We start from the raw sequence: 26,915 nt of genomic DNA, 5'->3' as shown, positions 1-26,915 counted from the left end.
GTTACAGTTTTCCAAGTAATCTGGTCAGTTTTCCACGTGATGTGGTTACAGTTTTCCATGTGATGTGGTTACAGTTTTCCAAGGAATCTGGTTACAGTTTTTAAAGTAATCTGGTTACAGTTTTTAAAGTAATCTGGTTACAGTTTTCCACATAATCTGGTTACAGTTTTCCATGTGATGTGGTTACAGTTTTCCAAGTAATCTGACAACAAAACCATAACAATTTCAAAACTCTGAATGAACCCTGTGGGAGTTAGCTCAAAGGATTGCATGCAGACCCCGGTTTGAGTCAAACATCTGGCGAAACATGTGGAGTTCATAAAAACAAAAAGCTCCGGCCCTCACAGGATCAAGTAAAACTGACTTTAATGTGGGTCACGGATGAACGCGTTTCTTCAGCATACTAAAGAGAGTGGAGTTCATGCCACCTTGGCATACGTCAGTGCTACAGTTGGGCCACCCCAGGAACACGTCTGGACACGCCCCTGTTGTAAAATCTTTTAACCTTTTATGCACATCTACCTTCTGTACTTATTAAACTCTTTACAACATGCATGTTTGTAGCTAGTAGCATTTCAGCTTCCTGGTTGTTCAGCAGGCACATTTCAACAGTTTTCAAGCACTTTATTTCATATCACTATACTTTTTTTTCAGCTGTGTTTTGCAATTTCATTTCAGCTTTCAGCATTCCCACACATTATCTGCAACTCTCCTGCTGCAGCATGATTATCCCATTGAGGAATGACCAGATCCAGGAGGCATCATTTCTGCTGCGGTGTTTGTGTTCAGGTTGCGGGGGCACAGTCAGGTTATCAGTAACACAGAGATTGTGACACTATCCGCACTGACTCACTAGCGTTACCGTATCCGCTGAAGGAGGTGAGAGCACTGATACCCTCTCTGAGAAACCAAAGAGCATCAGGAGGAAGGCGGAAGATGACACAGAGGAGGGTGAGCTGTAGGAGGCAACACGCTGAGATGTGAGGAGAGAACTGTATTTTCCCGAGTGAGAGGGGAAAGATGCAAGAGAGGGAAAAGCGGAGTGGGTAACCTAAAGCTACATTTTCAGTCAGGCTTCTCTCATAGTTCTTTTAATTAAACGTGTACAAGAGATGAGTGTTAGGAGCAAGAGGTGTGTGGAAGAGAAAGGGAAAACAGAGCGCAGCGTAGCTTCCAGCAGAGGCTCGTGTTGCAGGGAGGGAGAGGAAAAACCAGTAAGCAATAACAGAAAAAAGAGAGACGGCAAAGGAGGAGAATATTTTCTATTTATAAACCTGAAAGAGAATCTTTGGATTTAGTTATGGACAAAAAAGAGAAAGAAGAAGACGAGCAGAAGGAAGCGCAGGGATTGCCGAAGCTGCCAGAGATGGAGAGGAAGAGAGAGGGGGGAGGAAAGGGGGGAGGAGGAATACATTTACCTTGACTGACACTGCGACAGGGAGAGAAAGCAGAATCCCCCACTCCAAGAAATTGTAGCTCCATAACATCATGCGACACAATCTCTGCAGTGGGTTGGCTGTGGGGCGAGCATACAACTGCAATCAAGCCCAAAAAAGTGCATTCATTAACAGCAATTCTTGTCACAGTAATAAGTTAAAGCAAGTTTATAGTCATTTAAAAGAAGGGAAACTGAAGCTGGAGAAATGAGACTAACATGACAGCTGCTCAATCGAAACAAAGGGGGAATGAAGACATGAGATAATCAATAGTATGCAACTAATACACGGGGATGGAGTGACATTTGCAGGAAGTGAAAAGGATCAATAACGTCTCAGAGACCTGCACATGTAGTCGGAACAGACCAGTGCTGTCAATATGCTGCAGTGCAAAGGGATCAATCCTTTAAGAGCGTGTTTGGTTTCAACTTTCAGAGTCATTATTCAGAGTTGTAGAGCAGAAATAGATTATTTTCACTCTGTATCGTTGCTGCGTTCATACGTTTCTATAGAAGACACCGTCAGCAACGGTATACGGCAACATGAATGTAAAGAGCCTGTTGGCAGAAGCTGCTCCTGCTTCAGGTCCAGCCTAACGCCGCCCACTGGTGGTGGAAGTGAAGCATTGCAGCACATTCATTGCTGCTTTCTCCAGTATTAACAGTCGGAAAAAGTACAATTAGAAGGGAAATAGAACTTTATAGAGTGAGTTTGTGCAGACTTAAATTCATGAAAATAATTTCATTGTTTGCCCAGATGTGACAAGGATTGTGTGTGATGTACAAACTTCCTTTTTCTGCTTTTGTCTGATGAAGTTGAGCTATTTTTATTCATTTAATTGTAATTTTATCGCCACAGTAAAGTCATGAATTAACACAGTGGTAACTATAGTCTGTCTTCCCTCATGAAAGTGTTTGTAGTTTTCTCATATTTCATGTTAAATTGGATGTTTTTATTTATTTTATCTTCAGAATCAACTTCCTCTTGGACCCTAGTGTTAACTAGTAAGGTCAAAAAGACCCCAACCAGTATGACCAGTTGGCATTTTGGCCATAGCTAGTTAACTAGTAAATATTTTCAGCATGACTAGATAACAAGGGTCAAAAACGCCCTCACCATTGTTAGTGGATATTTTTAGTCTTACTTGTTACCTTATGAGGTAAAAAATATCCACTAGTGACTCAAACATACCCTAACTAGTATTACTAGTGGACATTTGGCCATTACTAGTTAACTAGTAAATATTTTCAGCATGACTAGATAACTAAAACGGTCAAAAACGCCCTCACTAGTGTAACTAATGGATATTTTGGCTCTTACTAGTTGACTAGTGACTCATTTCGAACCTCACTAGTTTTAGTCAAACAGACCCTAACTAGTGTTACTAGTGGACATTTTTGTTCTTACTTGTTAACCAGTACACATTTTAAGCCTCATTAGTTAGCTTGTAAGGTCAAAAATACCCTCACTAGTGTATCTACTGGACATTTTTACCCCTACTACTTAACTAGTGACTCATTTTGAACCTCATTAGATTACTAGTAAGGTCAAACGGGCCCTAACTAGTGTTACTAGTGGACATTTTGGCTCTTAATAGCAGTGTTGTGACTACAAGTCTCGAGTCATTTTTCTTGGGAAATCAAGTCAAGTCACAGGTTATTTCAAGTCAACTCAAGTCCTTAGTTAAGGCAAGTCAAGTCCCAAGTCAAGTCTTTTTTTCCACCCAAGATCAGCACTCTTACCTGTAGTATCCGGTCTTTATAAAGAGAAAAGACAAGGTGTTATTAGCTCGTCTAATGATGATATTATTGGCCAATTTAAATAACCTGTTCAAAAAGTCTGACAGTGAATTGTATCTGTATTATCTTGGCACAGACGCAGCCATGATGATGGTCTGCTCTGAGACTGTATTGAGGAGTAACGAGTACGACTGATGAGGCTTCTCTTTGGGGGCTTTGATGTTACGTGTTGCCATAGCGAGGAGTTTTTAATGACAGCCAGTCGTCCAATCATGATTCCCAGTTAGCGCTGCATACATACTTGATAGTTAGACAGAAACTTGACAACATTGAATTTTATCATTTTATATTTAACAGCTAATATTCAAACTTATGAACACACAAGTCATCCGAGTCATCATGCCTCAAGTCAAGTCGAGTCTCAAGTCATTTATTTTTTGACAAGTCAACTCACAAGTCATCCAAACAGTGACTCAAGTTGACTCAATTCAAAGTCACCAAGTTTCAAGTCCACATCTCTGCTTACTGGTGTACTTGTAAACATTTTAAGCCTTACTAGTTAGTATTGTCAAGGTGCCACTCACCAGTGTCACTAGTGAACTTTAAAATTTAAAGTATGATGTAAGTGTGACACTTGTCAGAGTGAGAAGAAAGTGAGAGTTCAAGTTCCCATAACACCTGTCATAAAATATGGAGAACAACTGTAAAAGTTTTTAGGTCACCTTTTACTGTTGTTTTATCTCTCCAGCATTCAGTTAATAGTTTACGTGTCCCACTGACATCAGAGTAAACACAGCTGGTCTTCAGCACTGCAGAGAAATCAGAGCGGGGAAACAAAAGCAGGGCCTGTGCAGAGGTCTGGGTGTGTCGCACAGAGAGTGGGCGGGGCCACTTCAAGTTTCAGGAAGTAGTCGGCTACAGCACCTGTTAGTGCGTGATTCAAAGCAAAGTACACAAAGTGAAGGACTGCACCGCACAGCTCCACTTCAGAGGAAAACATGCAGAGTAAGTTCTACTTTTCGAACAGTCTTCTTTGGTTTTAACACATTTTAAGTTGTGTGAATCTATTAAGTACAGTCTCTGTGACGTACGGCTAAAAATAAGGAAAATAGAAGCTTTAAAATTTTAGTTTTTAATGTGTGAAAACCTCTTGTATTATTTAAAACACGTTTGTTAAGACAGCAAAAAAATATTTTTTCAAAATTTGGAAAAGTACTCGTTATTTTTGCTGATTTGTTGTCCTGAAGTGAAGCACCTCTGACATATATGTTTTAACGTCTTCTTATTTAGTTTCAGTGCCTGTTACATGTACGAATAACTAATGAGCCCAATGCTTCGTTGGTCAACTAATGGTTTAATAAGATCTAGTCTATTTGTGTCAAACCAATAACAAGCGACTGAAGCCTTTAATTACCAAATACCAACAGTTGCATTCAGGACAGTGTGCGCTGTGTTTTCTTTTAAACCTGAAGCAGGTGCTCTGAGGCAGCAGGTCCAGAGTTACTACATTCCTCACATGCTCTTTAACACACTTCCTGTTTGTGTGGAAAGATCTTTTTATTCTCTTGTGCTGCATATGACAACAATTTAAGAGTTAAAAAGTTGTAGCTTCTCTTATTTAACAAATCTCTTTGTAACGTTGAAATCACTCCTTCATGTGTTTTTCATTTTTGGCCTAATTTAAGACAATCTTTTATTTTGAACTGAATCAAAGCACAAGTAGATTTTAGACTCAAGTCAAAGCTTGTATCTCCTCTGTTACTTTTTATGACCCGATTTAGTGCCTCAGATTATAGCTGTGCACACTCTGACCTTTGACCCTGCAGTCAAAACTGAGGGTAGCAGAGACGCCACTTATTGTGTGTCAGTCTTTCTTGTACAACGCTGTCGCCACTAAGCGCACTTTGAAGTATCAAATATGTGTCATTTAAGTGTCTGATACGGGTGTGTCAAAGGGCGTGTGGATTTTTCAGTGACACCATGACACCGTTTTGGTTCGGCTCAAATGTTTTCCTTCCAAAATCAACACAAACAGTCCGACTCGCTGTCAGGTTGTGCGCAGAAAACATACGTAAACACGTCATGTTCTTCTAAACCTGCAACGAATGTGTACTGAAATCTCTTCTCAGGTAGTTTCAAAGTAATTCACACCTTTTATTAGAAACTAACTGATGACTTTCGGTTGTGAACGACCCTCTTTGATGGGTGTCAGAGGCAGAGCAAGTCCAGCAGTCTTCTAGATAAAACTATAAAAGAGGTACCTATAAAAATGTACGTCTCTAGCTACGCTGGTCTCTTTCTTCCAGGCATCAGCTCTCCAGGAGGCCGCGTCCTCTCCGAGGAGCAGTTCAGTTGCTCCATCTGCCTGGAGGTGTTCGTGGAGCCCATCTCCACCCCCTGTGGCCACAGCTTCTGCAAGGCCTGCCTGCAGGGCTACTGGAACCACAGCAAGAAGTTCCTGTGCCCCATGTGCAAGAAGAGCTACACCAAGAAGCCCGAGATGAGCGTCAACAGGGTCCTGGCGGAAATCTCCTCCCAGTTCCAGGGGCTGATGACTGCTGGAGGAGCAGAGGGAGCAGGGGGAGCCGTGGGAGCGGTGGCTGCCTCACGGGGATCCACACTGAATCTGAGCTCTAATTCAGGCTCCGGAGGCTCCACGGGGATCAACACAGGGGAGTTTGCGCAGGCGGGGGAGGTCCCCTGTGACGCCTGCATCGGGAGGAAGTTAAAGGCGCTGAAGTCCTGCGTGAACTGTCCGGGGTCCTTCTGCGAGGCTCACCTCCGACATCACAAAAAGGTCAGGCTACTTCATTTTCCTGCTGACGGTCGCTTTCCTTTTCAGACTGTTTGCTTCATCTGAACGTCCAATTTGTTTCTTTTTCTTTGGATTTTCACCTATTTTTGAAGTTGTATCTGTAGTCATCGATCTTTTCTTTGTTTGTTCAGCCATAGTAGATTACTGTTTACTCGCAACACTTGCAGAGAGCGGAAAAGCAGCCGCTTAGCTCCGCCTACCCTCTCTGGCAGACCAACCACTGCTGGGTGATGGAAAACGCGTCACTAACTGGGCGCCGCTTGTGTTTTTGTCTGTGAAAGTCGCTACAGACACCCAGTCTGCAAAGGCTTTCATCAGTGGGCCATAAGCTCAATCACCATTGTGTTACCTCATTCAGCGATAGATAGAGACTTAACAGACATTTGTTTAAATGAAAATCTAAGAGATTATCACTTTAACATACTTGAAATACTGAAATCAAAGATGCGTATTAGGGGTGCACAATTACCCTAAATGTAAAGTCTTTGATGTCACAGATATTTCCCTCTAAAGCTACTTTTAAAAATCTTGACTCATAACATTAAAAAACTCAACTGATTGGGATTGAAATGCTTTTGTGGGCATCAGCTTTTTATGGTTCAAATATCAGGATTTGTTTCTTTAGGATACTCTGATCATCTCTGACTCTTATATAGATTTTTCTCCTTCATCTGTCTGTGAAAGATGTTCTGAATATGCAACACTTCTGCAGCTAAAAGCCTCAGAGCTCTGCGGTTAACACAGCCAGCTCCAATGCATCAGTGTGCAGATTCACTGAATACACTTGCAGAACCGTATTCCTGAGTTTATTATCCCTAAACTCACCCTCTAATTCCCAGGCGAAGTCTCTGATCTCGCACCGTCTGATCGAACCCACGTTCCACCTGGAGGACAAGATCTGCAGGAAACACGAGCGTCTCCTGGAGGTGTACTGCCGCACCGACCACACCTGCATCTGCACGGCCTGCGCCGAGGCCTCGCACAAGTCCCACGACATCGTCCCCACCGACCACGAGTGGAAGAAGAAGATGGTGAGAGTGCAACCTGAAGACGTGCAATTGACATTTGGCTGGTTTATACTGTTTGTGAATGGGTTTTGATGTAGCATTAATACGGAGCCAAAATGCTTTTCTTCTTGCAGACTAATCTGGGAAAGAAGAGGTCAGAGGTCAAACACTTGATCAAGGAGAGAGCGAAGAAACTGGAGGAGATCAAACAGTCCATAAAGGTGATCAAGGTGAGTCTGCTGCAGGTGTGTGGAGCGTCAAAAGAAGGCGGGGGCCAAAACACGTTATGTTTGAAAGACTTGGTGTCTGTTTTCAGCTGCAAATCCAAATCCCCATGTGGTTGATAAAAGTATAGATTTTGAGCCTGTATGCTCAACGGCGCTTTGACAGCTGCAGATGGGATTACATACACTAGTTTTCTTTGCTTGAAAACCTGCAACACATTTGCTCGACGACTTTCTCACACCTCTGCATCTGAGAAGGCGGCATGCTAATGTGGTGCGCTCTTCTCTTACATATCCAGACACAAAAGCACGTCTGAGGCCGTCCGACCGGTGCGACCAGTGTTCAAATATTTACCTTAAGTTTCACACACCCTGTTGTTACACACGGCCTCGTCACTGTAAAATAAACCCAAGGATAAGATGAAAACATGAAGGCTTGAACACATTAATGATAGGTTTGTAAAAATGACTGAAATGTAAATGAGGTTTTGAATGGTTGAATAATCCATCCTCATCCTTAGGAAACTTGAGATGTCTCTTTCACATTAGCCAGGTTCAGTGACGCTCTTTGCTTCCTGCCGGGTGACATTTTTATCTGCTTTTCTAAATACAACAAGGATTCGGTTTCCAGAGGATTGAATATCAGGATGTCCGTGTGTGTGTACTGTACAAACACAAGACTGCAGAAAAAGACGTTGACTTTTGGAGATATCACAGACAAGACTGAACAAAACAAACCTCATATTAATGACACTAACAGAGTAAAAACCTCATCTGTCTGGGGTAAAACTGAACCTGTTAGTCCTGTTGCACAAGCAGCAGGCAGACTCTTTAACCACGCAGGAAACAAAAGATAAAAAAGCTGTGATTACTGAGACAGCAGCATTTCATGGGTTAAATTTGTTGCACTTTCTTATTTTAGGCCTTACCCTTTAAGTAACCGGCAGTTTAGAGAGAACACCGTAGACAGCACTTAATTAAAGAAATAATAAGGGAATCAAAGTAATCTACATGCATGACATATAAATGCTTCATAATGAGAAACAAGAGTTTAAATATTAGGCAACAATGGGATTCAGGAAGAGTAAAATAATATAGTAGATAATATAAAATTAAAACAGACTAAAAAATAATTAAACAGTTTTCACCCCAGGTTAAAAATTTTAAAATTCTTCTTCAATCAGATTTAAAAGTGTAAAACATAAATGTCCTGGGATCTTGATTCGTTAGAAAGGGTAAAAAATGAAGCAGTCAAGGCTTAAACATCTTTGTTTTCAGACCAGAGATTACTCAAAACAATACAGCCTACATTTCCCACAATGCACCAACCAACATTTTCCTCTGACGTCACTCTCAAGTAGGTATGTCTTATTCCTGGTTCCAAGTTTGCAGATAACATAAACAATGTGAATCAGACTTCAATCATTTCATGGCAACAAGAAAGAGAAAAGGCGCGGGGACATGGGGACATTTTCAGGATAAAACAGTCATTAGCTAGGTGTACTGTCAGACAACAGCTAACATTAGCATTCAACTCCTTCTAGCTAACATTACTGTTTGAAATTGTTACATGTAACAATAGGAAAAGCATAAATTCAAAGCTAATTGCAAAATTAGCTAGCTAATGGTAGTGCTAGCTAGACACTGGTTGAATGCTCAGAGTTAGCTGTCGTGACTTTGATGTTGTTAACTAACAAGGGACCAAATATGTTGTTTAACCTTCAATATATGTGGCTCTGTTTTCAATATACGTTGATTTTCATTTCTCATTGACCAAGAAGCGGTGAAATGACATCAGTTTGTCATAATTCCTGTTTATACGATTAGCAAAACTAAACTTGCTAAACAGCTTGAAGTTTGAGCTTCTCAGCCTGCGCGTGTCGTCAACATAGTTCACAAAACGCTGATGACGTCACTGTGACTTCATCCTTTTGCAGGCCAGTGCTCAGAAGGAGTTGGAGGAGAGCTGGCAGGTGTACGCGGAGCTGCAGCGCCTGGTGGAGCAGAGTCAGGCGGAGCTGGTGGAGCTGATCGCCACAAGGCAACGGGAGGCCGAGCGCCACGCTCAGGAGTTAGCCCGAGGTCTGGAGAACGAGCTCAGCCAGCTGAGGAGGAGGAGCAACGAGCTTGAGGCCTTCGCACAGACCAAGGACAAAGTCATCTTCCTGCAGGTAGGAGAGTGAGATAATGTGCTCTGTGGCAGCCATGTTGGAAATCAAGCCCCTGGTTTGCTTGTTTTTGTCAGAAATGATTTTGTAACAACAGGAAATGACATGATGCTTCAAAAATTTCTCTTTTTACTTCATTTTTCCATGACCCATCCCATTTTTTGCATTACAACCAATGCTATATTTCAAAATAAGAGCACACACAAACTGGATTTTAAAAATGCATGCTGGCATTTGAAGTGGTACTTAATTAGCCATATTTACAGCGTGTAGCCTACAAACACAAGACACACTTGATATGCATTTAGGACACAGCAAGAGAGCTAATTAGCTATCGCAGTGTAAGCTGCTGTTACATAGAAATATCTACCTTAAAAGTATGTTATTAATAGTGTTACCTACCAGGCTTGGAGCACATGTAATTTTGAAAATATCTTTCTTTTCTGTCAGGATAATGATTCATAATAAGTCCACGGACGTCCTCGGTTACTCCAGATATAGTTGCTAGATTTGTGACATCAAAGCGTTCATGAACAGAGCCAGCTGTTACCGAAGTTCCCCCCTCGTGTATTCATCCTGGACTGTTTATGTAGATAAAATGTTGATTTGCTCTCATGAAAGAGGTCTTTGAAGTTTTTCCACATAGTCTGAGGGGAACTGAGGGCACATGCATGCAAACACAGTGAGAGTAAGCAGACAAATGTGTTCACTCTTCTGCTGGAAATGTGCTTTTCTGGACAATGTCTTTCATTGAATGTGTATTTGCATATAGCTGACATGCATTGACATAACTGGCAAAAAGACAGGACTCCAAACACACACTATCCCCTGAGGCGTCATTATATTTCTATTTCATCTTACCTCGCATAACCTCCCTCTTCAATTTTCTGTAGAACATAACAGCACTGTCACCCTCGCCCGAGCCCGCTGATTGGTCGGCCGTCAGCATCAACACCGACCTCTACCTGGGAACCATCCGCACCTCTGTCAGCAGCCTCATCGACAAGTTTCACGACGAGCTCAAGAGGCTGTATGGGAAAGGTGAGGGCGGCTAGCGAAGCAAATTTCTAACTCTGGTATAATAAAACATTTAGACTGGAAAAAAAACAAACAAAAAAAGAGGTTAACTAAACCATGTCTTAAATCACTCTTTATTCATAATAAAGTCGACTGCATAGAGAGTTCTCTGTCAGAAACATTGTGCTATGTAGTTTTATTACACGGCTGTGTTGAATACTTGATTCTGATTGGTTAATCATGGCATTCCGTGTACTGTTATTTCTCGATAACAGACTGTTGCTATGAAGAACAAACCGTTGCTAGGGATGTGGCTCTAATCACACAATCCGGAGGACTAACTGTAATCATATCAATCCGCCGAAAGAAGTCCGGTAAATTTGACGTCAGTCTGTTTACAGGGGAAAAAAGAAAAAAGAGACAAAGCGGAGGCAAAGCCTTAAAGTTTAAATGATGCAAAAACTGAAGCTACGACAGAGAGATCTACAAAACCGAAGATGGCACATGAAGTAAACATTAAACAGAACACAGTACGGGATACGGCGTTGTTTAAAGATGGTGAATGGAACACAAAAAGTGAACAGACTCTGACAGTGAGGAGACAGAAAACCTCAATCGGGTGCCTTACTTCACCATCAGTGGAAATGTTTCCATTTAATGTGAGTAATAACAGCTAGCTTAGCTCATTTTAAGAAGGCTACAGAGTTAACCGTTGCTATGGACGCAACTCTCACTGTGAGTGTAACGGACTATTTTTAAACGGAAATATAATCATTTTTAAATGAATAAAATAATTTCCAAATGTATATTTTGCGCCAAATTGATTATTGATGTTTTAAGTAAATATACATGTAATAAGCAGGATAATGTACAGTGAGTAGGTTGTTATTGTGGATATAACAACCTGCTCCCTGTACATTCCCCCTTATTTAAATGGGAGAAAAAAAAACAGAGCAATTACCTAAAAATTGAAGCAAGAAGAAAGAAACAAGAAGTGTTAGAAACTGTTGCAGTTGAGTTCTCTATATAGTCCCCTGCACAGAACTCCAAATACAGTCAGTAAATGACTTTGGACACGGCCTTTATCTGAACAGCTTTTGGTTTACAATCAATGTTTCTGTGTCAAGTTACAGTAAAATCAATCCTCCCTTGTCTTTTACCAACCACGCTTCCCCAAACAGTGATATGTAGGTCACTGTACGAGCACTTTGAAATAGAAAAGTGACTCATCATTGCACCACTCTCACACGTTCACACATACAAGATGGTGGGACAGATGGAGAAGGTGTTGATGCCGCAGTCCGTGCACTCAGAATCGATGGAGTGACAGCAGCACATGTCTGGAGATCGTCTTGTTTACCGCCCACACGTGCCATCTGCTTTGACTTTGACTGTTCAGCTGAATGACTCGCTGACTTCTCTCTCTCTCCCTCTCTTTCTCTCTGTCTTTTGCTCTTTTCTCTCTTTCACAGAGCTCCGGAAGGTACAGAACTATTCAAGTGAGTACGACTCTTTGTTGTTTTTGTTTGCAGCAGGAGGTCATGACTCCTGTTTCAAGAGATATAACAAGAAAGCAGGAAGCGAAACAGAAACTCAATATGAAGTTCAGCTATAAATTGTCCAGAAGATGGCACCACTTCTCCACAGCAGAAACAGACTACATCAATGGGAATGCAGCCAGTTGAAGAGTGTAAAGTTCACTGTCACAATGAAGCGCTAAACTTTTATTTGCTTCTTAAGTGTTTTCAATGTATGCTACTTTGTCCTTCTCCAAAGAAATTAATTTTTCATTGATTTCACGCCAAAAATATGTGACGAATCTATAAAATATAACAAATGATTGTTGATACAATGCCCTGCACAGCCACATACACCAATCAGCCATAACATGATGACCACTGACAGGTAAATAACATGGATTATCTTGTTACAATGACACCTGTCAGTGGGTCATTTTTTCCTCGAAATCCTTGAGTAGGAAGCAGGAAAAATGGCCAAGCGCAAGGATATGAGCGACTTTGACAAGGGCCTTATTGTTATGACTACTGGGTCAGAGCATCTCCAAAACTGCAGCTCTTGTGGGGTGTTCCCGGTCTGCAGTGTTCAGTTCCTACCAAAAGCCGACCAAGGAGGGAAAACTGCTGAACAAGCGACGGGGTCATGGGCGACCAAGGCTCACTGATGCGCGTGGGGAGCGAAGGCTGGCCCGTGTGGTCCAAGCCAACATGTGGATGTTGTCTTTGACATGTACCACCAACCTAAACATTGTTGCAGACCACGCACACCCCTTCATGCCTGTGAAGGTTCTCAGTCAACCAGGTCATGGTAATTCTAAGCTTAATCCAGAAGGCAACTGGACTTGGTTGAAGTTCTTGAAGAACTCTTGAAGAAGAACTGAGTTCTTCAAGAACTTCAACCAAGTCCAGTTGCCTTTTGGAGTAAGTTTAAAATACGGTATTCCCTATTGACGGTGGCCTCTTCCAGCAGGATAAAGCGCCCTGCCACACTGCAAACATGGTTCAGGAATGGTTTGAGGAACACGATGAGTTCAAGGTGTTGACTTGACCTACAAATTCCCCAGATCTCAATCCAATCGAGCATCTGTGGGATGTGCTGAACAAGCAAGTCCAACCATAGAGGCCCTACCTCGCAACTTACAGGACTTAAAGGATCTGCTGCTACCGTCTTGGTGCCAGATACCTCAGCACACCTTCAGAGGTCGAGTGGAGTCCATGCCTCAACGGGTCAGGGCTGGGTCAGGACCTACACAGTATTAGGCAGGTGGTCATAATGTTATGGCTGATCGGTGTGTAAGTTATTGTGACTGTCAAGTTGGAGATTTGCAAGCTAAGCTATGCTAGGATGAAGCGGGGGTCACCAAACACTTCAACAGAATAGGTGTCAATCAAGTTGGTACACCCAAACTGTCCTGTAAAGGTTGTTATCAGGCTCATAATTCAAGGGTCTTTGAACTACCCATCATACCAGGATAGAGATAACATAATAAATGCTTAGATAAAGACTTGATTAAGAAAATAACCTCCTTGTGGACTTTTGGGACTCCTAAATTTAAGTATTAAGTACTTTTTGCATTGCCAATATTTGTCACCCTGATTAGGTCCTCATCCTCATCAAAGGTTACTCAAAGCTCCTTTGTTGATGCCAACTTTTTCAAGCAGATGTGAATTAATAGACAATCAAGCCTCATATTCTGTTCCTTTCTGTCCAGGTGAGGTGATTCTGGACCCTGCCACGGCCCAGAGGAACCTGGCTGTGTCCGATGATGGTCGCCAGGTGAGGTATGAAGAGCGTAAGACCTCCCACTCCGAGGGTCCAAAGCGCTTCAGCCCAGCCCTCTTCGTCCTGGGAAGAGAAGGTCTCGGCTCTGGGCGACACTACTGGGAGGTGGACGTGGCGCGCAAGACGGCCTGGACGCTCGGCGTGGCCAGTGGTTCAGCCCGCCGTAAAGGCGAGATCAAGCTAAATCCTGAGGGGGGTTACTGGTGCCTGTGGCTGAAGAACGGGGAGGTGAAGGCTTTGGAATCGTCCCGCCTGCCGCTACAGCTGCCGTCCCAACCCGGGAAAGTGGGAATCTTCCTGGATTATGAAGGAGGCCAGATTTCGTTCTATGATGCGAAGGCACGTCTGCATCTCTACACCTTCACCCACACCTTTAACGAGGGTCTGTATCCCATCTTCAGCCCATGCCTCGTCCAGGATGGGAAGAACAATTCTCCTCTCGCTATAACCCCCGTTAAACACACCTGAGTGTGACAATGAGTGTGACAGTGAGTCAGTCAGTGTAGGTTAAACTTTTATAACATTTTTATGACAATAAAAGTTTGGCGCAAAGTGCAGATACTTTTTTTTAAATTTTGATCACAGTCAGCCAACTTATAAACAGTTTAAATGTTTGCAAAGCACTTTAACACAACTCAATTTAAAGAAATTTACCCATTACAAAATTTCTCAGGATGTGAGCAGATTGTTTTCTCAAGTTGTATTAGGTCCAATACAGATATATGAAGTGACTTTTAAATCAATAAATGTATGGAAACCAAAATCTAACATTGAAGGTACTTAGTTTTGACTGACCACATTTTGCAGAGAAATAAATACACAAATTTAACAGTAGCCATTTTTACTTTATATATATTTTGTACATGTATCTAAATGTATTTATGTAAATAAAATAGACAAGATAAAATATATCAAAGAAGGCCAAATTTTACCTGTGGTTAAGTTTATCATGTTAATGAGAAAGTTTAAGTCATGTTGTACTTCCGGCACTTTCCATAGTGAAGGTCTTAGTTTTAATGAGGCTTTGGATACTTTACAGGTTAACACAATGCAATCGAAGAGATGTACATTTACAGTCTAGAGCTTTAGGCTTGCCTGTGGGACCAAATGAGACATTTTTGTACATACTGTAAGACTATGACATTGTTTGCAATGGGCTTTATTTTAATATGGGTGCAGAATTATTTGTGAACCATTTAACTATACCCTGTATTTTTACATAGAAAAGTTTGCTTTTGTACCTTTTTTCTGATAAATGACAATAAAGACAATAAATCATAAAGAAATGAAGAATTGTTGCTTTATTTTTTTCTTCCAGCTGGTTCCTCTTTGAAGGGACTTGCTACCTGAGCAGGTTCTGGGGAGGTGTTATCATATTTTCTATACTGACAACGGATCAAAGGACTGTGTATGTGAAAGTGACAAAACAAAACACACTTTTGGGCTCATCTCATCAATCTTGTTTCAAGCTAAAGCAGGAAGTTGTTTTGCGCCAAATGTTAGCGAGCTAGCTGCCTGGCATCAATCGGCAGGAAACAGGTGAGCTAGCTTGTAGGCACAATGGAGTATTTTGAAGCCAAGAGACTGAAATTTCCCTCAGGTGTTGGAGGAGAAAAAATACGTTACATTTACCACAACTTAAAATAATACTACTTCATGTATGCAGGATATTTAAATAATCAGGGTTTGCTAACATCCCTGTCAATTTAAAGATTAATAAAAGTTCATTTTAGTAAATGACCTGAGTCACTCTCTTGGCTAGATTGATACCACTCATGTCTGCATTACTATTATCAAGCTAAAGCTAGCAACCAGTTAGCTTAGCCTAGCAAAACATCTGTAAGTAGGGAGAAAACAACTAGCTTAAATCTGCCAAAAGCTTGCTAATTAAAATGTAAGGTTTTTTTGTTTAATGAATAGGCCTACAAAATGTATAGAAAAGAAAATTTCCTTTATACTAAGCTACGCTAACCAACAATAAGATAATCCACTCTTTTTTGTCAATGTGGTTGGCTAACTTTTGGGTCAGTCAAACACCAACTAAATGAATCAACAAATCAGTCTATTTGATACTTAAATGTCCAACTTAGACACGTCAGTAAAATGTTTTCTAAACGTTTAATTTATTCCATTAATTTGTGTCTCATCTGTGGCATAACAAGCTTTGCCAAAGTGGCGTTTCCTCTAGCATTGTAGGGCTAGCATTTTTTGCTTTTACCTTTGTGTATTTGACCCAAGCTGGTAATCTCTGAAGGGTTAAAGCCATTCGTCCTGGAGCTCTTAGGGCCACGACCAGGGAGTATAAATTTGTATCTGGGGTAAAAAGAGAGGGAGGGAGGGGGGGTGTATTTTGGGTTTGAGGTGTGTGGGGGGAGTTGGAGGTGGCAGTGCTTACAGCCTGTCTCATGTGTCAGTGTACTGCAGAGCCTTCAGGCAGCTGCTCTCTGGTAAGTCCCCCCATATCTCTGTTTTTTAGTCGCTCCTCATTCATGTTCATTTCTGTGGTGTCACATCTGCTTCTTTGTGCACTCTTTGGGTCTTTTGGGGGAGTGTTGATTGCACTTTGGATATTTGACTGACTGTTTGGCTTCTTAGGAGCTGTGACCTGGGCTTAGGACTTTTTGTGCAGTCAGTTTAGCACAACATTTTCAACAAGAATTGAATATAGTTGGGGGAATTGTATTTATATTTCAAAATGATTGTCTTATGCAGGATACATAATGTAAGACAGGTCACTTGGTTCACCAATAATGTTTCAGAGATGGTGCTGTTAATACCTAGGCCTCAAGCAGTAAGGTCTTGTGTTTAAAGTTACAAGCTAATCCTAGCGTGCTAATACAAACTAGCATGATATATTTAGATCTAATTTCAAGCAAATGTCTGGAGTTAAAAATGTAAGGTGTGAACCAACACAAAGCATTTTTAGTAGTATATTGTGTATGCTTTTCTCTATACAAAACAGGCTCAACATATGTAACAGTTGTAGTAACTTTAAAACAATGCAGCCATTACATCCACCCAGTATATATCCTGGTCTTAATTTACCTTACCTAAAAAAGAACTTCAAAAAGAAAGACATCACTCCCCCAAAAGACTCACACAGGCTCATTTATTACAGTTTGCCATTTTGAATTGACAGATCCAATATTTCAAAATCTTTGGCTCAAATCTGTACCAATAAATGAGTCCTGTCTTGCTTTGCTCAGTAGATTTGCATGAAAATGACCTCACATGAAGTCCCGCCATCTAACCCTAGCGACCTCGATATCACAGCAGGTTTGATGCCCCGTTCAGAGCCTGGTTGCTTGCGCTGAAAATGACCCTGCCTCTCCGCCGTGTAGGAATGGCCACCACTGGGAACCTTTCTGAAGAGCAGGTACACTGCTCCATCTGTCTGGACGTCTTCACCAACCCCGTATCCATCCCCTGCGGACACAACTTCTGCCAGATCTGCATCCTGGGATACTGGAAAACCAGCCCTTTGTACCAGTGTCCTATGTGTAAAAAGTCCTTTTACAAAAGGCCCGATATTAGCATCAACACGGTCCTGAGGGAAATCGCAGAGCAGTTCAAGGAGATCAGGGTTAGGAGTGTGGAAGGGACGGTGACCGAGGAGGAGGAAGAGGAGGAAGAAAAGTTGTGGGTGATGGAAAGAAAGAAAAAGGAGGATGAGGAGAGGCTTTTGGAGAAAGATCAGAAGCAGCAGCTTCTGGAAGAGCTGAAGGAGAAGCAAGAGGAGGAGAGGAGGAAGAAAGAGAAACCGCAAGAGGAGGAGAGGAGGAAGAAAGAGAAACCACAAGAGGAGTTACCACCGCTGATCCCCCCTGTGGCACCACCCAGAAGCTCTCCCCCGCGGTCACCTCAAGCTGCAGCTCAGGGGCCGCCACCACCTCCGCTTCCCCAAACCTCACCCCCACCCTCACCTCAAATCCCCGCTCCTCCAGCTCTTCGAACACCACCTTCACCTCCCTCAGCTTCACTCCCAACCCCTTCCTGGGAGGAGGTCCTCTGCGATGTTTGCCTGGGGGAGGGCAGGCCGAAAGCGGTCAAATCCTGCCTGGTGTGTCTGACTTCCTACTGCGAGGAGCACCTGAAATCTCACTCAGCCAGGTTCACCAAGCACAAGCTGATGGAGCCGGTGGCCAACATGGAGGACAGGATGTGTCCGAAGCACGAGAGGCTCCTGGAGCTGTTCTGTAAGAAGGATCAGACGTGTGTGTGCGTGCTCTGTACTGAGACGGACCACAGGGCGCACTACACCGTCCCTGTGGAGAGGGAATGGACTGAGAAAAAGGTGAGGCAGCCTCAAGGTACAGACCTCATTAGTGGAGCTGAAGTTCCAAGAACCATGTTCATATGGCGGCCATTTTCCTCCAACGTCACACTCATGTTGGGAAGGTAAAATGCTGTTACAGTATCCTAGTTGTGTTGTAGGTTTGCGATTCTAATCCCATAAATCTGGATAATGATGAATTCTGTCATTTCACACCAAAAAACAGATCAAGGCTAACGTTAGCATTCAACCAATCCCTAGCTAACATTATCAGCCATATTTAATCCGTAAAAAAGGCAAATAGTGAGAGAAATTAAGCAACTACACAACAGTTGCAACTGGAAGTGTTAGCTGTCTGTCTCACTGGGATGGAGGGCTAATGTCGGTTCCTTGCCTTTGGGTTCAGTGGGAAGACTATCTTAGCAGAGATGCTATCCTGTTTTAGCAAGATTGAACCTTTAAACCAGCGAGGGCAAGCATCCGGTAGCTACCACAACCTGCCAGAGTTGTAAAGGCCGTTCTGAAGGCTGCCAGGACCTTCCAGGGGAACTGCCAGTTGCTAACATGAAGTGCCAGGACCTGCCGGGTCAGTTATGGTGATTACCTGACTATTATTAGTTATGTTATTAGCTGTTTGCGCTTCGGCAGCTTTGTTCGGGGCAGCTCCAGGGAGCTACCAAGACCTGCTACAGCTCAGACCACTACAGCTCTGGCAGGTTGTGGCAGGTCACTAGCTACTGGCAGTTCCCCTGGCAAGTCCTGGTACCACTACCACAATTGAGCTTGCCCTTTCTAACCCTTTAAAGTACGCTGAACTCCATGTTCCCTTAGTTCAATGGCTCCCCACAACTTGTTTTAGCTTTAAATCCGAGCTACATGATTTATGCTTCCAGAAAACACCCTCAATGGTGTGTGTACATAATTAGACTTACCTGTCATCATGAAAATCATCTTCTGATGGGGCGCATGTATTTATATCAGCACACACCATGGGCCAGGCCAAGTGTTTTTGTCTCTATAATCAAGAATACAAATACATCTGTAAAAGTAGTCATCAGCCATGTTTGTGGGACATCATGTTGTGCAGGCGCAGCTGAAGAGGACAGAAATAGACGTCCAGCAGATGATCCAGGAGAGAGTGACAAAGGTGGAGGACATCAAACACTCTGTGGAACTTAACAAAGTGAGTCCTCCTGAGATTTAACGCAGACTGGTGCCATAGAGCTTCCTGACACTTTAAAACGTGTCCGTATTTTCAGGCCAGCGCTCAGAGGGAGATCCAGGAGAGCATGCAGGTCTTCTCCGAGCTGGTGCGCTCCATCCAGAAGACTCAGGCCGAGCTGGTGTTGTCCATAGAGGAGAAGCAGAGGCAGGCGGAGAGGTGGGCGGAAGGCTTCATCAGCGAGCTGGAGCAGGAAATCGCTGAGCTGAAGAAGAGGAATACAGAGCTGGAAAATGTGGCTCGGACCGACCACATTCACTTCTTAAAGGTGAGAGAGACACGTGCACACATTTGTAAACAGGACAGTAGGCTGTGTTTAGTTTAGTTTTCCCTCTCCTGTTTTCATACTTTGCCACTGGCTTTTCTTCCTCCTCCTGCTTTTGGAGGAAAATTTCTTTCACATTGTTTCTGCTGTAACAACACTGCCCTCTTCCTGTTCTGGAGTGTACTGCACCACAATCTTACATTGCCCCTTTTTTGTAAAGCATATAAACATCTAAAACTTGCTGTTTGTGTCATTTCTTGTGCTCTCTCTCTCGGTAGAACTTCCCAGCTTTAAGCACGCTTCCCTCTGTCAAAGACTGGTCTGGAACCAGTGTTCCCACTGACACATGTGTCGGCATGATCAGGAGATCTGTGTCCAAACTGGAGGCGACGTTAACAGAAATCATCGACAAACTGTCTGAAAGTGGTAGGACATCATTTTACAGTATATATCAACAGATATTTGATGTTTTGGTTCATTTAAATTTCAAAATAAAAGCATCACCAGAAAAATCTGGACGCAGTATTTAAGCTGAATTTTGTCTTTTGTTTTCTGCAGAGATCAAAAAGATTCTCAAATACACAGGTAAACTTTTTTTTCCATTTGGTTTGATCTTTTCATCCTCTGCAAACTAGGGATGCACGATATTATCGGCATGTTATCGGTATTTGCAGATTATGTCTTAAAAATGACACATTGGCAGATATGTAATTTGTCTGCCTATATTTTACGCTGATAAACAATGCTTTAATTCTGCCTAAATGCTCGATGATTCCCTATAAAAGCTTGACGCAATGCTACGACATTATAATATACAAATAAAGACAAAAAAGTTTCAGAAACTCAAGCCAATGAAAAGAAGTTAAACAACTTTCACAACTCTTAACTAGCTAACTGTTAGCTCACATTCTCGTCATTTTACCGGACTTAACAACATCAAACACGCCAAAAATACACTTGCGGCCACAGCCGACGCTAACAGTGTAACATAAACATCAGTGCAAAACTAACTTACATATTCATGGACGCACACACGATAAAAAGAGTCCGTCGGCGATCACTGACGTCTCCGTAGTAGGTGCAGTAAACAAGTCCGGGCATGTCTCCCTCACTGCCGTGTTTCAGGGGGATGCTGCATTCAGGTGCGCTCGGAAATGTGAGTGATCAGACACGTGACCTTTTGTACAACGCCCCCTCGGTCAAGCGTGAAGAAGTATGCAAGATGTCTGTTATATGGCAGTTTTTGGCCACTACAATAAGAGTAGGCATGAAATCAATTCCACTACAGGGGAGACTTGATGCTCACTGCAATTAGGTGGAAGAAAACATGTGCCTCATATATCGGTATCGAAATCTGCATTCGGCAAAAAGAGTTAAAATATCGGCATGTCAGATATTGGCAAAAAATCCAATAACGTGCATCCCTACTGAAAACTCTCCAATAAAGATAATTCATAATGTGTCGTGTTTCTGCAGTGGACATCACTCTGGACCCCGACTCAGCCAACCCGTGGTTGCAGCTTTCTCAGGACAGACATCAGGTGAGACACCTTGGCGCATGGCAGGACCTCCCTGACAACCCTGATCGCTTTGACACCGTGGTCATCGTCCTGGGCCGGGAAGGCTTCACCTCGGGGAGGCATTACTGGGAGGTCCAGGTGGGAGACAAGGACGACTGGTACCTGGGCGTGGCCAGGTCGTCTGTCAACAGGAAGGGCAGGATCTCTGTAAGCACCACGCAGGGCTACTGGGCTCTGGCCATGAAGAAAGGCCAGGGGTACCGAGTGTCAACGTCCCCGCCTATCCCGCTCCCACTAGATCCCAAGCCTAAGCGAGTGGGAGTGTACGTGGACTACGAGGAGGGGCAGTTGTCCTTTTATGACGTGAAGGCTCGGACTCATATTTACACATTCAAAGATACGTTCAGGGAGAAGATTCGTCCCTTTTTCTACCTGTACTGCTGCGACAAAGCTTCTGATACCATTGTGATCTGTCCCGTGACTGAGAAAAGTCTGATCAAGCAAAGCTAATGAGAGTTTAGACTTCAATGAGAAGCCCTATGAAAGCAAAAAAAGAGACTATTTTATTGTAGCAGTTACTGTGTTGATGAAATCCTGTTTATATTTATAACCCGTCTGGTCTAGCTCTAAATTTTAATGATTGTAAGTTCCAACCTTGTAAGAATGTTTGGACAATTTTTAAAAAATGAATCCACAGTTTTTTTAATGTACAGTTGACGAAAAAAGCTGTAGCTAGCAGGGAGTTAGCCTAGCTTAGAATAAGGTAGCAGGGGCAACACAGCTAGCCTGGCTTTGTCAAGTTACACTTCAATTTTTTTTTTGTCTGTACGATATTATAAAGAGCCAACATCCAGTTAGCTTAGCATAAAGATTGGAAGCAGAGGGTAAACAGCTAGCCTGGCTTTGTCGAATGGTCATAAAAGGCTATCTACCAGCACCTTTCAGGCGATTTTTACTTTTGCAAAGTTACACTTAAATTTCTTGACAAAGATTAGGTAAGAAGATAAATACCACAATTTTGTCTGGACCATATAAAAAAACAGCCAGAAGCTAGTTAGCGTAGCATAAAAAATGGAAGCAGAGGGTACACAGCTAGCCATCTTCAAGATTATTTCCCTGTTTTTTGTAAAGATTTGACAAACATGATTTAACTTGCCACAAGACAAAGCAGGCTAGCTGCTAAGCTAACCAGCTTTTGCTATATTCGGTGTAGAGACAAATGGAGTGTTGATCTCTCAGCCAGAGTGATAAAGACTTCCTTCCACTGCATGACACGTAAAATAACTGGATAACTTGCATGTTTATTTTTAATGATGTGTGATTGATGCTGCAAAGGTTGTTTGCTGAAGAGTTTTGCAGGTTTTTTCATGATTTATGAAAATAAAATTTGTCTAAACTGTCATTATGTCTTTATTCATGAAATATACTTAAGTTTCATTTCACTGAAATGATGTCACTTGACCACACCCCCCAAAGTCAGAAGGCCTGCCTCAGTTTTTTAGGACTCGTCTTGAGATGATGAGTGTTGAATTGAATGGAGCAACAGTCGCTGCGTTTGGTCCTGCATGAGAGAAACAATTAAGTACTCTGAAGTCTACAGGAGAACTGTGAAAGTCAAGTGAGTCATTCCTCCAAATGCTTTTGCTGTTTCATTGTTTTGCTCTAAAATACAAACGTGTACGAATGTTGTGCATGCTGATTCATGTGAATATGAGTCATAGGGCGGGTTAGTATTTGTCTCACAGCTAAACAGCCTAAAAAAAGACTTGATTCCAAAGACTTCTCTGACTTTTAACCTCCCTTTTCCCAATTTTTTTGTTACATCATGGCGTTAAATCATGCTACAAATGAAAAAGCCTGAAAGAAAAGTTTTTAAATCACTTTTCTCCCACAGATTTTATAATGTCATCCTCCAGCCTCCTTGCTTCATTGCCCGAAGATCATTTCCAGTGTCCGATCTGTCTGAACGTCTTCAGCGAGCCTGTCACCACCCCTTGTGGTCACAACTTCTGCAAGGCCTGCCTCAGCGAGCACTGGGACAAGAGCGAAATATGCCACTGCCCGATGTGTAATAAAAGATTCTACATAAGGCCTGAGATCTCCACAAACTCGGTCATCGAGGAGATTTCAGTCCAAATAAAGAAGCGGAAAGTTGAGACGCCTGAGAGTGCCGATGCACCGTGGCAGGTGAAGTGTGATGTGTGCACAGAAACAAAGTACAAGGCTCTCAAGTCGTGTCTTGTTTGCTGGACGTCGTACTGCGAAGCACACCTAGAGCCTCACCAAAGAGTCCCCTCACTGATGAGACACAAGCTGATTGACCCGGTGGAGAACCTGGAGGAGAGGATGTGTAAGAAGCATGAGAGAGTCCTGGAGCTTTTCTGCAGGGATGAAAAGGTGTGCATCTGTCTGCTGTGCAGCGAGGCGGACCACAAAGACCACGAGACGGTGCCTGTCGAGGAAGAAGGCGCTCAGCAGAAAGTGAGAGACTCTAGTTTGTTAAATGAAACTGAACCTTAAATGAAGGCTGGCCGACCGAGTCACCTTTATGTCTTGTAATTCTTTATTTCAGGAAAGTATTGAGTCCAAGAAAGCACAGATCAAACTCATGATCGAGGACAGAGTGGGAAAGATAAAAGAATTTTCAGACTCGTCTGAAATCAGCAGGGTAAGTATTTGGGTCAATTTAGCACTTGTACTATATCACACTTTAAGATCACTCTATGCTGATGACATGATTGTATTCATTTCTATTAGGAAAAAGCAAATAAAGAGATCGATGACAGCGATAAGCTCTTCAACGCTCTGATGAATCGTGTACACAAGTCACAAACTACACTGAAACTGAACATCCAGGAGAAGCTCCGAAAATCGCAAGAGAAAGACAACGCCATGATCGTAGAGCTGCGGGAGGAAATCACCCAACTGCAGAGGAAGCACTCCGAGCTGGAGGAGCTTTCACAAAGTTACGACCACCTCCACCTTCTGCAGGTCGGAATACCCTTACATTTCTAGTTTAATTTCCATCCACGTTTTTTTTAATTTAGTTGAAAATATGTTTTTAAAAAAACAGGTGGATGGAGACGCGTCTTACACATTTGTAAGTTGACCAAAAAGCCAGATATAGGATTTATACTCTAGGACATATATTTTACTTTCTTGCCCAGAGTAATACGTAAAGATTGATACCACACTCATATCTGTTTGGTAAATATAAAGCTACCAAGAGCAGCTGATTAGCCTAGCTTAGCATAAGGCTGAAGTAGAGGGCCATCCATGCTTTGTCCAATGCTAGCCAAATTAGCCTAGCCCTATTTCTAAAGCTCATGTTATATCTTGAGCCGCTTTCCCACTGGTCAAAAAAAACGCTAACATCTGCTAACACCCGGCTTTCTTGCTTAGTGGGAAAGGGTACAATCAGCATTCAGACCCAGGTCAAATGACTCTGCAGTAGACCCGGGTAAGTATCACCTCGCCTCCGATCGGCATTGATGGGAACACAAAACATGTGTCGACACGATGCTATGTTCCGTCGGTAACTTCTGCGACTCCTTGTCATCTCAGCTACAAATTCTCCGTCCGAGCAGCACTCGAACATCATTCCAAATTTGTCGGTGCCGAGTTTGATACACAGACTGAATGAGTAATAGATACAATAAAGACCTAACCACCGTAACTGCTTCACTGTTTACTAACCCTGTTTCCGGCACCTTTGTGACGTCAGACGGTGACACAGCGGAAAAGAGACCGACAGGAGTATACTCCACTGGCAATGGGAAAAGAGACAATCGACATTTATAAGCAGGTCTTCCTGGGTCTGAAAAACCTGCGTCAACGCGCCAATTTCAGTGGGTGAGGGGCATTGGTCATTTGCAGGGACTATTTCTTGGCGGGGTGCAGTGACAGTGACTTAGCTTAATTCCCAAAAAGACAGATTTAAGAGACAGATTGTCAAGACACATGACTACATGAAAATGTCTGTTTGGGTGCAGACAGTCAGCTTTAAAAATAGATAAAACACAGCCCTGTGCCGCTCATGATCATGTGTCTGTGAATCATTTCAGACTCTGCAGACCCTGAGCAACATATCAGGCACCAAGAACTGGTCTCAGATCAGTGTTTACTCAGACCTGTGCGTGCAGACAGTGAGGAGAGCCATGACTCATCTTGTCGACACTTTTCAAGCAGAACTGACTACTCTAACACACACAGGTGAGTATCTGTAATTTTCCTCATCAATAAAAATGTATATTCCTTAGTTTTCCATAACTGTGATGTGTTTTAACGTCTTACAGAACTGACCAGGATGAGACAATATAAAGGTAAGATCATAAATACATTGAAGTTACTTCTCTTACTGATTTAACTTATAACTAAAGACGTCTGTATTTTCTCAGAGTCAGTGACCTTTGACCCTGCCACTGCTGGTTCAGGCCTTGTGGTGTCTGAATTTGGAAAACGCTTGAAGCACTCAATAAATGCAAGTTCCCCATTGTTTGATGACGACGAGAGGTTTGACTGTTCCATGGTGTTAGGGAAAAAGGGCTTCACCTCTGGGCGTCACTACTGGGAAGTCAGAGTGGGACTGAGAAACAACTGGGACGTCGGTGTTGCAACAGAAACAGTGAGCAGAAAAGGGAAGGTCAGTCTGAAAAAAGAAAATGGCTTCTTCGCCATAGGAAAGAGGGGTTTTGATTATCAAGTTCATTGCGTACCCTACACGGTCCTCAACCTGTGTCCCAGACCCCGAGAAGTTGGCGTGTATGTGGACTACAATGAAGGCAGAGTCTCTTTCTATGACGTGGACAGGAAGCTGCACATTCACTCTTTCACGCGAGAGTTGTTCACTGAGAAACTGTTCCCGTACTTCTACCTGCACAGCAGGGCCAAGAAGTCTGAGCCTTTGGTTATTTCCTCGATGGAAGATGGATCATCTTTCCTTTCTCTCATTCGTTCCCTCAAAGAGGCTAAAAAATAACCATATGAAGTTCAGTAAGGTCGAATCCTTCGAACCCATCACACATTCTTAAAGATGCATTGTTGAGTCGTCTCAGAGAACTTCCACAGAACATTAAAAAAAAATAAAAACAATATAGAATTAAACATTTTATAACTTTTGCATGAAGTTTGAATTTGATGACCTTCAAGATAAAAAAATGTGCCTTAAAGCAAATGTTTCTTACAACCAATCATAAGTCACCGTTGTTTGTGCAGGGAACCTCCTTCTCTATTTGTTGTAAATTGTTTTTATTTTTACGAGAAGTAAGTTTCATTTTTTTCTCGAAATATAGAATACAGAGTTCAGAAGCGCTTATAAGAATGAGTGTGTATGATTTATTTTCTCTCTACTATACTGAAGTTTTAAAATCAATGTAACTGCCTACACTTATAGAAGTATTTGAAGTTCGGCATAAATTTAGATGCAAGTTAGATGCAAGTTGAAGTTATGATAGCAGCTTTAGACAACAATAAATAAAGCTTGTTTGAGTGACTTCATTTTAGCTTGATTTCATTTTTTACTTCATGTTCATAAAATATTAAAGAAAAATGGAATCAGCGCTGGAAGTGTGAAAAATGATGAAACTACTAAGGCACCGATGCATTCACTTAAAAAATTAAAGTCCCTTTGAACTGTGATGCATTCACTTACCGTCGTACAAACAAAAGTCCCTTTGAACTGCGATGGATTCACTTACCGTCGTACAAACTAAAGTCCCTTTGAACTGCGATGCATTCACTTACCGTCGTACAAACTACAGTCCCTGTGAACTGCGATGCATTCACTTATCGTCTTACAAATTAAAGTCCCTTTGAACTGCGATGCATTCACTTACCGTCTTACAAACAAAAGTCCCATTGAACTGTGATGCATTCACTTACTGTCGTACAAACTAAAGTCCCTTTGAAATGCGATGCATTCACTTACCGT

At 42.4% G+C, this 26,915-nt stretch overlaps 3 protein-coding genes across 3 annotated transcripts; all 3 read left to right on the top strand.

Moving 5' to 3' along the window:
- The first annotated feature begins 4,119 nt into the window (after positions 1 to 4,119).
- On the top strand, positions 4,120 to 14,968 carry LOC138600646 (nuclear factor 7, brain-like). Its single transcript, XM_069672112.1, has 8 exons — positions 4,120 to 4,180; positions 5,482 to 5,972; positions 6,830 to 7,021; positions 7,132 to 7,227; positions 9,159 to 9,392; positions 10,283 to 10,430; positions 11,879 to 11,905; positions 13,636 to 14,968. The coding sequence occupies exons 1-8, from the start codon at positions 4,174 to 4,176 to the stop codon at positions 14,172 to 14,174; spliced, it is 1,734 nt and encodes a 577-aa protein (XP_069528213.1). The 5' UTR covers positions 4,120 to 4,173; the 3' UTR covers positions 14,175 to 14,968.
- A 2,081-nt stretch (positions 14,969 to 17,049) lies between these two features.
- On the top strand, positions 17,050 to 21,975 carry LOC138600647 (E3 ubiquitin-protein ligase TRIM39-like). Its single transcript, XM_069672113.1, has 7 exons — positions 17,050 to 17,289; positions 17,584 to 18,000; positions 19,067 to 19,162; positions 19,239 to 19,469; positions 19,745 to 19,892; positions 20,025 to 20,051; positions 20,943 to 21,975. Exons 1-7 carry the CDS (start codon positions 17,050 to 17,052, stop codon positions 21,494 to 21,496), a joined length of 1,713 nt encoding a protein of 570 aa, XP_069528214.1. The 3' UTR covers positions 21,497 to 21,975.
- Positions 21,976 to 22,888: 913 nt separating this feature from the next.
- LOC138600649 (E3 ubiquitin-protein ligase TRIM39-like) lies at positions 22,889 to 25,964 on the top strand. The gene is made up of 6 exons (XM_069672115.1): positions 22,889 to 23,467; positions 23,559 to 23,654; positions 23,744 to 23,977; positions 25,051 to 25,198; positions 25,282 to 25,308; positions 25,384 to 25,964. Exons 1-6 carry the CDS (start codon positions 22,889 to 22,891, stop codon positions 25,962 to 25,964), a joined length of 1,665 nt encoding a protein of 554 aa, XP_069528216.1.
- The last annotated feature ends 951 nt before the right edge of the window (positions 25,965 to 26,915 follow it).

This window comes from Semicossyphus pulcher, unplaced genomic scaffold (assembly GCF_022749685.1).
Source record: "Semicossyphus pulcher isolate SPU_LCO1_2020_fin unplaced genomic scaffold, fSemPul1.0.p SCAF_21, whole genome shotgun sequence".
Classification (NCBI taxonomy): domain Eukaryota; kingdom Metazoa; phylum Chordata; class Actinopteri; order Labriformes; family Labridae; genus Semicossyphus; species Semicossyphus pulcher.
Note: the sequence above shows the minus strand (reverse complement) of the source record. Positions and strands in the feature narration are given on the sequence as shown.

What these genes read in the sequence shown, in the direction of transcription:
- LOC138600646 (XM_069672112.1), top strand. An exon ending in AGTCCATAAAGGTGATCAAG is followed by an intron (nt 7,228 to 9,158) that starts GTGAGTCTGCTG and finishes ATCCTTTTGCAG; the next exon opens with GCCAGTGCTCAGAAGGAGTT. An exon ending in CAAGAGGCTGTATGGGAAAG is followed by an intron (nt 10,431 to 11,878) that starts GTGAGGGCGGCT and finishes TCTCTTTCACAG; the next exon opens with AGCTCCGGAAGGTACAGAAC.
- LOC138600647 (XM_069672113.1), top strand. Translation starts at nt 17,050, where the DNA reads ATGGCCACCACTGGGAACCTTTCTGAAGAGCAGGTACACTGCTCCATC. An exon ending in ACTCTGTGGAACTTAACAAA is followed by an intron (nt 19,163 to 19,238) that starts GTGAGTCCTCCT and finishes CCGTATTTTCAG; the next exon opens with GCCAGCGCTCAGAGGGAGAT. An exon ending in ACCACATTCACTTCTTAAAG is followed by an intron (nt 19,470 to 19,744) that starts GTGAGAGAGACA and finishes CTCTCTCGGTAG; the next exon opens with AACTTCCCAGCTTTAAGCAC.
- LOC138600649 (XM_069672115.1), top strand. Translation starts at nt 22,889, where the DNA reads ATGTCATCCTCCAGCCTCCTTGCTTCATTGCCCGAAGATCATTTCCAG. An exon ending in AAGAAGGCGCTCAGCAGAAA is followed by an intron (nt 23,468 to 23,558) that starts GTGAGAGACTCT and finishes TCTTTATTTCAG; the next exon opens with GAAAGTATTGAGTCCAAGAA. An exon ending in GACTACTCTAACACACACAG is followed by an intron (nt 25,199 to 25,281) that starts GTGAGTATCTGT and finishes AACGTCTTACAG; the next exon opens with AACTGACCAGGATGAGACAA.